The sequence below is a fragment of the Tupaia chinensis genome, unplaced genomic scaffold (assembly GCF_000334495.1).
Source record: "Tupaia chinensis unplaced genomic scaffold, TupChi_1.0 Scaffold147038_1, whole genome shotgun sequence".
In the NCBI taxonomy this organism is placed as follows: Eukaryota; Metazoa; Chordata; class Mammalia; order Scandentia; family Tupaiidae; genus Tupaia; species Tupaia belangeri.
Genome location: NW_006206889.1, coordinates 491,695 through 504,917, shown reverse-complemented (window position 1 = coordinate 504,917; position 13,223 = coordinate 491,695). Strand labels below are relative to the sequence as shown.

The 13,223-nt window shown below is 51.8% G+C and overlaps 1 protein-coding gene across 1 annotated transcript in view; it reads right to left on the bottom strand.

Moving 5' to 3' along the window:
* Positions 1-335: 335 nt before the first annotated feature.
* Positions 336-13,223, bottom strand: part of POFUT2 (protein O-fucosyltransferase 2) — a gene marked incomplete at its 5' end in the record, with an annotated part of 14,373 nt that continues 1,485 nt past the window's right edge. The window contains 7 exon segments of the mRNA XM_014584543.2: positions 336-1,775; positions 3,503-3,626; positions 4,347-4,527; positions 5,792-5,917; positions 7,252-7,318; positions 11,422-11,532; positions 12,239-12,383. Coding sequence (XP_014440029.1) covers positions 1,622-1,775; positions 3,503-3,626; positions 4,347-4,527; positions 5,792-5,917; positions 7,252-7,318; positions 11,422-11,532; positions 12,239-12,383 — 908 coding nt within the window.

Below are 13,223 nucleotides of genomic sequence, written 5' to 3'. Positions count from 1 at the left end.
TACGACAGCCTCCCGGCCCACGGGCCAGTGACGGTGGAGAGCTGGATGGCTGTGACTGGTGACAAGTCCTCACTGGTCCACTCAGGAGCAGACCTGAGCCAGGATGATGTCCAGTCATAGGCTTGCAGTCCCACAGGCTGGCTCTGTCCCACCAGATCTGGTCCTTACTGCAAGCGGCTTTCTAGGAAGCCTGGACAGAGTTGCCCCTACCCTGCCAGGCAAAAGCAACCACCACAAGGTGGCTCAGCTTTCTTAACAAGGAAGGTAGGTGGTCCCAGCCCAAGCTGCTTTGTGCAGCACAGCACCTAAAAAGTCAAGGGATGAAAAAGGCAGGATTCTCACTTTCTAGAAAATTTATTACTAATATCTGGATGTACAAATGGAAAAACAATAAATATGTCATTTTACCCTGCACAGCTTTTGAGTAACACCATAAGGACCCTGCCACGTGTTCAGGGCTGATTTTAAAAGCTCAGGAAGAAGACATAGGAAGTGACCATGTTGCATCCTAGGCTAGCCGGGCTCTGCACAGGGCAAGGCTCTGGCCCTCCTCACTGTTCTGTGCTTCACATGGGGCCTGTCATGGCACCAGTAGCAGACATGGGCAGTGGCTGTTCAGAGAAGGCCGATGACCACAAAATCATGGTGGCATCATGGCAAGGAACCAGTCAGGGGCCGTGAGGGGCTACTGGGACCCCAAAGGCCTGAGGTGGCACTGCTCCCTCCAATTCCACGTACAGCACCCTCTTTGTAGGAGCCCCTCGTGGGAACAGTGTGAAGATCTAGAAAAGGTTTCCGTGAAATGGATACAGAGAGCGGTCTGATAGAGGGCTCGTCTCCGACGCAGTCTCTTGAAGCTGGTGTGACCATTGAGTCATATCCTGTTTCCCAACAGCAAGCGCTGGCTCCTGGGGCCCCACGTGTGCCCAACTGCTGGGATGAAGGCTGGACCCCAGTGAAAAGGGAGATAGTGCTTCCTGCAGACAAACCTGAGGGGCTCCTGTGTGAGCAGGACAAGACGTTGGGGAGCCCCTGGAGTCTTCTAGCACTCTGACTAGGAGAGGGGAGGCGGGGTCATTACTCTCAGGGCTCGCTGAAGGCCCTGGGCTGGCTGAGCTCGTGAGCGGATAAGCACATAAGTGGTCTCACACGGTGTACAGGGGCAGGGTTCGAGAACTTTCCCTGGCCATGCCCGTGGACGTTTACATGATTACCGGCGGATTCAGAATCACATTAGCACAAGGGAAGCATCAGCTCCATGTTCAGCTGAGGCAGGCTGGGTCCCTAGCCTATCCGTGATACCCTGAAAACACGCAGAAGACAGTAGGCCTAGGTCAGGAAGGCCTCTGAGGTTCAACCAAACTCCCTGTGCTTTCAGATCACCACACAGGCCTCGTCTGCCACTGGGACACAGCTTCGCAGGTCCTGCTGCACACACCTGGCAAGCCCCTAAGTGCGGCCGGGCCTCGTTCTGGGCAGACAAGGGCTGGTACAGCACGGCGCTAGGCACAGTGCATCTGCGGGGCCTCCATGGGGCCCTAGTGGGCCCAGGGCCATGGGAAGGGATGGTCCAAGCTGTCCTCCAGTCGGGTGCAGTGACCCCCTTGAAGGCTCGGGCTGCTCAGTAGGCAATGCTCCAGTGGGTGGGCTGCTCACACCCGTCCTCGTGGTCTCCACAGAACCTGTTGTACGTAGTCTTGGGGGCCAGGCCCAGGATTTCTCTTTCCTCATGGATCCGAAAAGAAAATGTTGAGACTGAGGTGCCGATAAAAAACCTGCAGGAACACGAGAAGTTCCAAGTCACACAGAGACAAAACATCAATAGGCCTGAGGACCACACACACACCAGTAGGTGCCTGTCTGGCCTCTTCCCCTGCGCTGCATGCTGCGACCCTGCAGGCTAGGGTTCCCTGCGGTCAGCTCACTGCACATCTGTGTCCCCATGCCTGCACTCCCATTGGGCTCTGCTAGTAGTTTCAGCCCTCCACACCCACTCCCACCAGGTGCCTTGTTGGGAACATTCCTGCCTTCATCACCAAATGCCAGCCAGGCATGACCATGCAGATCAAACACTGTTAGAACAGGGTGGTCGTGACATCAACAAGGGCTTCGCAGTTACCACAACTGTCTTCTAATAGAGATGAGGGTCCTTACTCTGAGTAGCAGCAGAAACATGGAACTCAGGCTTATTCATGTGTATGCCATCCAGGTGGAGGAGACCCCCTCCAGGGGGATCTTCCCACCCCCAGGGCAAGGCCTGTTCCCCCTTGACTCTGCAGCAGTTGGTCCTGGCTCTCTGGCAGCACTAAGTGGTCAAATCCAAGAGATGTTTCTGGAGTGGGCAGTACATGCACAGCACCACACTGGGGCCATGGGGTGACGAGGCCATGTGGGCTGGTTTGCTACTGACTGGGAGCTGACACCTGGGGGAGACCCGCGTGATGTGAGTGAGTCCCCAGAGTGGCCCTGCCAGCCTGGAGCCCACGCACGGCTGCAACCAGTCAGGCCAGCACTGTGCACATGAGCAGCCTACAGTCAGGCGTCTGTAGATGGCATTCACAGGCAGTGCTTCCTGAAGACCTGAAGGCAGGAGGCTAGAGGACTAAACTCCGAACTCCTAGAGCAACACTGGGGACCGAGGAACAGAAACCTGCAAGCTCACGATCAGAAACCTGGACACCACTCCTGACTCAGCCTGACCTGTCTACCTGCCCGAGAGGCCAGCCCCTCGCCCCTTCTCCTAAACAGAGAAGGGTACCACACTCCGGAAGAAGAAAGCACCAGAAGCTCCATGGGTGTTTTACACACAATGCCCAGGACACTAGAATACCATTCGCGTCAAGATGCACAGGCTCGCAGTGCTAAGCAGACCACAGGCAGGAAACACACGCTGACCTAAGGAAGACCAGACACATGCACATGCGCAGCGTCACGGAGCCCGAACCTCTGAAGCTAGGAGGAGAATCGCTCACTCTTCCACTTCGCGTTTTACTTGGAATGTTTAGGCCCTTGGTCTCCTGTGGCTACAGAGTCTGCAGAGGAACAGAGATCCAGGCCTGTCTCCCACAGGATAGGGGTAACCCCAGGAGAACAATGAAATGAAACCCCTCATGCTCCAGATTTTTAGGATGCCCTGTGCCTATTTTTCAATGATACTTTGAAACCGAAGACACGAGCCCAAAACCCAGAGTACCAAGTACTCCCAGGGCAGGGGTAGATGGGATAGGAACTAGGAATGAAGGAAATACAGGCCAGGAGGAGAGGCTTTGGATGAAGCAACAACAGCACACTACAGAGGAACCTGCGCCTGAGGGCCGAAGAGTAAAACAAACACCAGCAACAGCGCGAGGAACACTATGCAGAATGTGAGAGACTGAGCTGCAGGGAAGCGGTCGGGGTGCACACACGGACAGTCACGTGTGCTGACTTCTGAGCGCCGAGACAAAGGACCAAACTGAAGAACAAGCAGACACTCTTGCTGACCAGGAAGCTGCACAGGCACCTGGCATGTGAGCAGATCCACTGATCGATGATGGCTACACCTCCGTCTTTGTAGAGTTCCAACTCTTCCCAAGTGGGTTCAAATCTCACCATTTCAGGCAACAGTTTTTTCAGCTCTTCATATTCTGCAAAGTAAGAGGAGAGGCCCGTTGCCCTGGATCCTCAGGTACTAAGGGACAAGCATCTGCTTAACATAACGACACGTGAACTCTGCTCCCTGTTAACTCCTTGGGAAACGACTATAAGGCGAAGAGCCAGGCGAGCTGTGGTGGCACAGCGGGAACACAACACTGGTGGAGAAGGCAAGGGCGAAGGGATTATGTCCCAAGGTTCCCCTACACTACACACAGCGGTCACGTGTGTGCACCCATGATCTCGGCTGACTAGGGCTAGGGGTGGACAGTGGCGTGAAGACTTGTTGGGGGTGTGTGTGTGTCTCTCTCTGTTTCATGGAATAAGCAAACAAAAAATACATTTAATTCAGCTTCACTCTCTGGGAATGACAGATGAAGAAAATCATGCATGCCTTGGTCTACCCAGGATTTAACCAGGGTCAAAAATAAATGAAGGCCAGTCTGTGATGTGGTGGCTAAGGTGGCTGGATCCCATATGGCCAACTGCGTAGTCTAAGTTCTGGACCCGGTGGCTTGAAAAAGACGCCAGGCATGTGTACGTGCATGCCCAAAAATCTCAAGAGGAGAAAGAAGGGACTACGGCGTAGCTATCCCCCAAGGAGTTCTCCTTCTCTCTCATTCTCTCTCTCCAGTGAACATACATTCCCTGTACAAACAAACAAATAAACAAAAAAACAAGAAAGAAGGAAGTCATTTGCCAAAGTGCCATACCCTTTCTGACAGCATCTGTGGCCACAAACACCTTGTTCAGCTGGTGGGTCTTCATGAGGCTGCGGATCTTCCTCACAGCCCCTTCTAGGCTGGGTACATCCTCTCTGTGCCCCCAAATGAAGTCTTTTCTCCTTAAGTGGACTCCCAGGTACGGGCCGCCCAGCGAGGAGCCCAGCTCAACCTGGCAAAGAAGCACGGACAGACTGAGACTTCAAGGGCCTGCTGACCAGGAGTTGGGTGGGCAGGACCTGAGATAGAGGGATGAGTGTTTCCCTGTGGCACCCTCTCCTGTGTCACCTCTGGATCTAAGAGGTTCTAAGGGGGAGAGGTTTTTCCTTAAGATGATCAGGAAGCAATTACCACAGACCCTTTCATCTGAATGAAACAAAGGTAGTAAAGGAAACACTGGGGGAAAAAACAAAAACAAAAACAAAAACAAAAACAAGATAAAAAATGAAAAACCTACTCGCCCTTTTTTCCAGTAAAGACTATCTCAAGAGACTCTACTAGTCCAAGAACAGTGTCACTCCACTTGGAAGCAAGTGGGAGCTCTCGTTCTCTCTTTCCCCAGTGACTACGTGCTCTATAGCAAATTAGAAAAACAAGAAAGAGAGGAAGGAAGGAAGGACAAATAGGGCAGCCCATGGTAAAGTGGATAAGCACTGTGCTTAACCACTGCATCCACATGGACAACCAGGGTTCCAGTCCTGGCCCCAGCGGCTTACGTGCTGGGTGTGCACATGTCCAGGAACCTGACAGGATGCAGAACTGGAGGAAAAGGGATGGTGGTGTGACCAGGGTGCTTTGGAGGGTGCTTTCTTTCTCTCATGCACATGGTCGTTGGCATTAAATGAGGAACAAATAGGTAAAATATTTCTAAGAATTAGCTGTTAGAAATATGAAAAAGAAACACTGAAAATGCTTTAAAAATAACATCAATTTCAAAAATACTATTTCTTGAAATTACATTATAGAAAACCCAAACTTACAGAAAAAGTTTTCAAAATGTATATAAAATAAAAATTGGATAAGACTGGACCAAAATGGCATGAACGTCCCTTCGGATGCTGTTGAGGCCTTTTCCTGTTTATGAGGAGAAAACCTGAACGAGACTCGGATTGTCATCTTTGATCTCCTGTGTTGTATCTTTTAACCCTGTTCTACTCTACGGCTGCCAGGCCCAGCATAACTTCCCCACTTCACTAGAGAGCAAACTAGACCAGGTGATTTCCTGAAGTTCGCACCAAGACCAGGGGACCTGGGAAGCCCTCGGTGTCTGGTCTCCTGATCAGACAAGGAGGGAGACACGCTCTGCAAAAAAGCTGAAGCAGCGGCACCTTGGACAGCTGTGCCACCCCTGCACCCCTGCTCTGACTTGTTTAAGGTGAGTTTTAGGGCATCTAAAGAAATGACATGCATTTGCTTTAATAAAAAAGGAAAACTACCTTCATCTTTGTCCAGTCCTCCTCGAAGGGGATCTTGTCCGCGGCATTGGTAGAATTCAGGTATTTGCTTCTGAACTCATCACCCGCCACCCGCAGGTGTCTGGCGAACACCATGCTCCGACGGGTCTGTGGAAACAGGGAACACCTGAGCACCCCGCAGACCTCGGAGGTGGACATGTGGGGCAGAGCCTCACCCTTCTACCCACCTGAGCCAATGCCAGGCCGGAGCCATGTGGGTAGGGACACAGCACCACCTAGGCCTTCCAGAGCTGGGTGCTCCACCTGCGGCCACACCCTGCTCTTGTGCCCACCCTATGCACAAACCAGCTGCACCACACTCCTCAGGCACAGCCCTCTCTGATGTTCCAAGTAGCAGTGCTGTCAACCACAGAAACCTAGAGAGGCTCTGCATGACACTGCTACAGGGAAAGCCACCACCCATGCCCAGGCCAGCCCAGCTGCACCCAAGGATCAGGCCTGCTCTGGGTGGCAGGATGGGGCCACCTGCTAGGCTAGTGGATGGCACTCTCAGCCAGCATCACCCTGTGAAGTTTTTTCACCCTGATTTCTTCCCAGCTTGTAACTCCAAGCTTCAGTCACAAATGCTTTTTGTTTTTGCTGAACTGTGTCAGGCTGAATAGCCCTAAAAAGCCCCATAGTAGCAAAGACTGAGTCTCCTTTCCAAGGCAGGCACCTGCTTTATAAGCTGTCACCAATGTCATATCAGCAGCACAAGGCTGCCAGACCACAGAGGAGCTGCCTTTCCCAACCACTGCCACCACTAATGACAATCACTGTGGTGGTATTGAGTCACCCAGGGCTAAATGCTCCTCACCAACGTCCAGGGCTCCTTGCAGACCATATACCCACCTTTCAAAACTAAAGAGATGAACCAAAAGAACTCTCCCTTTAGGCTCCTGAATGAGTCAAAAATGGGCCAGTTGGGATGATGCAAGGGGTCAGGTGCCATCATCTGATTCTGGAGCCACATGGGATGTCTGGGTTTGGATTCTGGGTCAATCTGAACATGCCAGACACCTGTACAGGCCCATATAAAGACCTTGTTAAGATACCCCTCTTTCTTTCATGAAAGAGAAAAGACAAACCAGACATCTTCAGAAATGGAGAGGCTAGCTCAGGGCTGTCCATCACCCAGGAGCCAAAGCCACTGATACTGTGGTCCGGGGCCTGCAGCACTAGAGGCCCATGTGACAGCCCAGCAGGGCTTCTGAGGGTGGAACCTGTGCCCATGGCAGAGCCCGCCCCCTGCAGCTAAATGAGGCTCAGCAACATCTTTGCCAGATGGGGGGGGATAAAAATCTGTCACTGGTGTCCCAAATCCATGGCTTCCAAGAAACCTGGGACTTTAATCAGCCGAGATGAAGAGATTTGTCAACTGTTTCAAATTTTCAAAAACTGAACACATTTGGACAACGTATACAAGTTCAAGAAATACTTACATCCCAATATTCTTTTCCTCCATAGTGATCATGTAGAAGATTTTCGGCTCTGTCTAACATCACGGACCTATTTTTAAGTAAGAGAAAAACAAAGAGTTTAATGACTGCAATAGTAAAATGGGATTATATTCATTCTCTAGGAGCATAAAGTGGGCAAGCCTGGGGCCAGGGAGGTACTCAGAGGCTAAGGTTTGCAGGAACACTGCAGGGTGCATTTGGCAAATGGCTAAGGCTCTGGGCAGTGGCTGGCTGGCCCCTCACCACAGCTCTGACAGGGTTTCAATCCCTGTGATTCTACCACACAGGACTTGTACTTCCTGGTCTAGTCATTGAGCCAGTTGTCGTCAAACTCACTTGAAACTAGTGATAAAATAAAAAAAGGGAAAAAAGAAAGAAAACAGACAAAAAACATAATTAACAAGCAATTACACACCTAACAACAGAGTTCATACCAGGAATGCAAAGATGGTTCAATATTAGAAAATCCATTATCTAACACATTCCTCAGTGAAAGGGCAACTCCACACAATGACAGAAACCACAAATCACAAAGTCTGTATTTGCTGCTATTACCAAAAATTCATTTTGACAAGAAGGACAAGGTGCTTCCCACAATGTCTGTGTGTCTGAAGTCAATGGCTAGCATCTGACTTCATAGTAAGCCTCCGACCGGCTCCTGCCAAGTGAGAGGTGAAACCACTGAGGGCAATGCCAATGCTCGCTGCATCACAACTGCTCAGGGCTGGGTGACCTGAGAAAGGCAGCCCATGGTGCAATGCAGTGGGAAACGGTGTATCACCTGCTACGGTCTGGATGGTGGTTTGCCCCCAAGGGCTCCCATGTCATAATTTACCCTCTGATATAATGGTATTGGGAGGTGGTGAGCCCTTTAAGAGAAGACCTGTCTTCAATGTGGGTGGACACCACCCAATTGGCTGGAGCATGGGAGGGACGAACAGAGGAGATGCAAAGTCTGCTTCCTCTTTGTCTTCCTTTCTCTGCACATGCCTTTGGGCCTGTCTGCTCCTCTTGGCATGTGGTGATGCTGGCCCTAAGCCTTTGGACTTCCCAGGAGTCCAAACTATGAGCCAAATAAACCTTGATTCTTTTTCTTTAAAGACTGGTTTTTCTTTTATTTTTGAAAGTTGATTTATTATGTTTCTCTGAGGGAAAAGAGACAAAAACAGGCACCCACCAGGTTCTCATACCATGAGCCAACTTGGTCAGTCTGGATGACAGGTGTCCTGTGTGCTCAGGGAGGTCCTGGGATATGAACCCAGGACCCTTCCCATGTGAGTCTAGTTGCATTACTCATGTGCCACCATCTGGTCCTCTATTTTTTATACACCTTCCAGGTTCAAGCATTTCTATTAGCAACACAATAGTGGACTTTGCTCCTAACCAGCCTTTGCTTATAACAGTGGCTCAGAGAGTTAAATGTGAAATTGAAACTGAAGGAGAGCATGAACAAATGTTTAAGACTACTGCAATGGTAAAGGTTGGGGTAAAAACCCCCAAGAACTTTTAAGGGAACAGACTAATACATTTGATGACATTAAAATTGTGAATTTCTGCAGAGAAAGAAAATTAACAGAAGACTTAAGTTGGTACTTTATGAAGTAAAAAAGCCTCTTTTTTTATGTAGTCTTATTTAAAAATCTAAGAAACAAATGAACAGACCTGGGATTTCACTTTTTGCTTATCAGCTCCAGAGAGACTGAAGTGGTCTTCCCCGGCAGCCGGAGGGGGTCCAGGCCTGTGTGACCACTGGGACAACAGAGCATCACCATTACAGAGAAACACAGCCCACAGCCCAGCCTGTCCAGAGTGTAATCCCACAAGGACCTTCTACCAATGAAAGTGTTTAACAGCAAAACCTGGAACTGACCAGAGACCACCAACACACACTGGTCAGTTCTCCTACCCAGCAAAAATGTGGAACAGGTGATCTCTGTGCGTTTTTGCCAAGACCCAAGATAGGTAAAATAGGAAACAGGCAAACAAAAAGTATGCAGAAAACACACGTATGGTGTGATTCCATCTGTATTTGCAACAGTGAGAGGAACATGCACGCACACATTCTGGATTCAAAGAGAATGTCTGGAAACGGGCAGCTGGATACAGCAGCTGCCAGTTTCTAAAAACTGCTCCCTTACTGTGAACTGCAATGACACCCTCAGAAGTGTGCTTCCCTTACGTGAGCGGCTACACAGCTCCAAAGCGAACACCGCATAAGCAACCCCACGGGCCGCAGCACCACACACACCTGCCTGCCTCCCTGCCGGGTGCCTCCTCGCATATCTGTCTATCCCACTGTGGATGTACCCTTGAACCTGAAACAACTGGAACCTGACTGCGTATCTTCTGCATTTATTTCCACTTGCTATCATACCCTTGATCTATCTTTGCCAAATTCAGCAGCAGTTCTTTCATTTTTAACGATGTTCTGGTTTAAAACCATCGCCATCTGCAACCAGTCCACTGTCAGAGGCTACGCAGGTGTCTCAGGTTTGGGGATGCCATGAAGGTTCTGAGAAGACAGTGTGTCCCACAGGTCCCAACATACCCAGGCCTACTTTGAAACCCAGATATTTCAGTAAGAGGGACTTAACCTTAGGATGACACTAAGGCTGGACCTCACCCTCCAGAACAAGTCACTCCAGTTTCCCTCAACAACCACGCAGTTCTGTTTTTCTCTCAGTGACAACCTGACGTGTGTGTGGAGCTTGGACAGACTGGTGTATGCGGGAGCCACTTGCTGAAAGGAGGCCACAAAAAGGATCCCGCATGCTGGCTGGCAGCCGCTCTGACATTCTGTGATGCTGAGCAGTGTGACCGGCAGAGATGATCACCACTGATGCACCCGTGGGTTTCGGAGGCACACATGCCACATGATAGCAGGAAAGCCTGCCTCAGAGCGCAGGGCGAGTGTGGGTCCAGCCCACGAGTGAGTGTACCTGGGCCTGCCCCTGGGAGACTCAGAAAGAAAGTGAAGGGACAGGACAGAAAGCATTTGCAACCTCAGCGTCCCCACATCCCTGCAGCAAGTTCTAAGAACACAGCTCTCAGACCCTTCCGTCCAGAGGAGTTCAATACACAAATCACACACCGGCTCCCTGTACTTCTGCAGCAACTCCGGGAGGGACCTGCTTGACAGGCTGTGCTGGGGCCAGCCTGCCACCCAGTGGTGAGTGGGAGCAGCTGTCTATCCCCTGGTGTGGCCACACGGTCCCCAGGTGAAGTTTGAGAAAATAAAGTTGGGGGACCAGCAGATGGCATAATGGTTAAGTCACTGGACTCCCATGTAGTTGGCCACAGTTTGAGTTCTGGACCCAGCAGCTTAAAACTTGCGCTGGGCACACGTGTGTACATGCCCAAGATCCTGAGAGGAGAATGGAAAAGACTGCGACATGGCCATCCTCCTGGGGGAGTGATTTCACATTCTGTCTCTCTGGTGAGTGCACATGCCCTGTATTTAAAAAAAAAAAACTCTCTAAAAAAGAAAAAAAGGAAAGCAAGTTGGGCAGAGGAGATTTAAAAAAAAAAAAGTCCAGGTCTCTGAATGGATCAGAACCCCTTACTGGAGTCTGCCCCCCACATTGCCCTGGCAGCCCAGTCCTGCCAGAGCCCAGTCTCTTCCTCCCATCTGGGCTACTCACTGCCCCATCTCTATGCCCTCTTCACACATCCACCTTCACCCCACTGCCCCGGCTGTGTCATCAGCTCTTCCTGCCACCTTGCAGAAGGGCACTGGAACAAGATGGCGAGAGTCCTGTCTCTACCACTCAGGTTCAGAAATGGCGGCACTACACCAGGAGGGACAGTCAACTGCTTCCTCAGGGGAAGGGGAGATGCACGTGCAGGCACCCTGAGAAGCCGGTCTGTGAGGACAGTGGCTGTGCCCACACGCACTGTGCCCAGAGCCTTGGTGCAGCTGATCCAATCCTGGATCCACTCTTCCAGGATACACACAGCCTCTTCCTAAATCCCAACCCCACCTCTCTTCAGGGTCCCACAAGAAGCTAGTCAGTCTGCAGGAGTGTGAGGGAGAGGACAGAGGTCCACGGGCCTTGGCGGGAAGTGCCCCCATACTGTGCACAGAGGCACAGAGGTAGGCAGGTGTGCACTCGCTGGCTGGTGGTCACTGGGTGGCCTATGCCGGGCACCTACCGTGCTGAGGTATTCTTCAGAAGCACGGGAGCTACAATGGAGGCTGATCCTTGGACGGACAGACAGGAGACGTTCAAGCCTCTGGTTTCTTCATAACCCCAGAACCAACCTCTGGAAAGTAATGCACGACAGTTCGGTTAGTTCATTTGCTTTCACACAAGTGACAAATCAAACCTGGAAGCCCACACATCCATGACTCAGGCCTTATCAAACTCAGCTGGCTGTTCTGGGAACACCTGCTCATCTTGCCTACTGACGGTGGAGTTCTTGCTAGGATTAAATCTCTCACAACTTCGGTTTGGTATGATGAGACCACTGGGCTGTCCTCGTGATCCTGGATGGGGTCCCACGGATGGGACAGCAAAGCCTGGAGGGCAGCAGCAGGAACACACCTGGCTCTCAGCTCCGAGCTTACAACCACGATCTTTGGAAAAGCTTATCTACCTACCACATCTTAGGACCAAAACGCTTTGGTGCCGCACGCCTGCATGTCGTGCTGATAGCTTCTCCTGCAGAAGCTCTGCTAAGGTCCGAGCTTGGGCGGCAAAGTGTGTGTGAGGCTGCAGACCACCAGGTCACACCAAGCTCAAGGACATTACAAGCGGCGGGAAGAAGTGTGCTCTCCTAACCCAGCCTGAGTCCCTACCATGTTAACTGGACAAGGGCCTGCCCCATTCGGAGGCTTCAAGCATGGAGGAGACCTGAGTGTTCAGAATGAAGAGGCTGCCACTGCTTTCAACAACATGCATCAGGACATGGGAGGGGACCTCAGGACTGTTTCCGTGGAAACCCGTGGACCAGGAGCCCCGTGCGGTACCTGTAGTACTCGTGCTTGTCCTGGGAGTACAGCAGCTGATCGATGCAGGGTCGCTCGTCTACCTTCTCTTCCCAGGCTCCTTCTTTCCACCCTTCCGCGTAGCCTTGAAGGACGTACACCTGGTCAATAAAGGGCCCGCCAGATTCTGGAAAAGAACAGCAAAAGCTTGGCATACGACGTGATCAGTAGGGTGCTTATGGGCACCATCGGATGGCCGTCAGCACAGGCAGGCCCCTGTCATCACCTGAATGCCGCCCACTCCTAAGGGCTGAAGGACACTTGTAGAGCGTAGAGCGAAAGAGGAAATGCGCCGGGGAAGGGGGCCTGGAGAGGTTCAAAGTACAGCAGGGGCCCTCTTCTCCTTCCCACTCAATCTGGTCCTCACAGGGCCAGTGAGGACGTGTGGGCCTGCTGCCTCTTCTGCATGCCATCTCCCCACTGTCTCTTACCCCCAAGCCCTACCACACCTAGACATGGTTACCACACTGGAGGTTTCAATGAACATCTGGTCACAGCTGGAATGACAGCCTGGTAGCCGTGTGCTAGGCCAAGGCCAGAGCTACAGGACTCCTTTCACGCGGGGGGAGATGGTGACACACTGCAGGCCCCCAGAAACCCCGTCTAGCCCTCTCTTCTGTAGGTGCTGCAGAAGCTCGGCTAAGTCCTGGGCCAGCACCACAGGCACACATTCCACCAGTGCGTCTGCTCGGCACGCTGGTATCAATGTCCGCTGCTGCTCCAGGTCCAGTTCTAGCTCCACGGATGGAGCCAGGGGCCAGTCACTGAACACTCCACACTTAGTCCCCGCCTGTCCCACCCTGGCCCTGCAGGGAGGGGAGGGCAGGGCCACTCCTCCAGGTTTCTGTACCCACAGCTCATCCCCCAGGCTGAGTTTAGTCAGCCTGAAGAGCTGGTCGCAGCTCTCACTGCTCACGACCAAGTCAGGAAAGAGAGCACTCCAAGAACCCACAGTGGGACACCACGC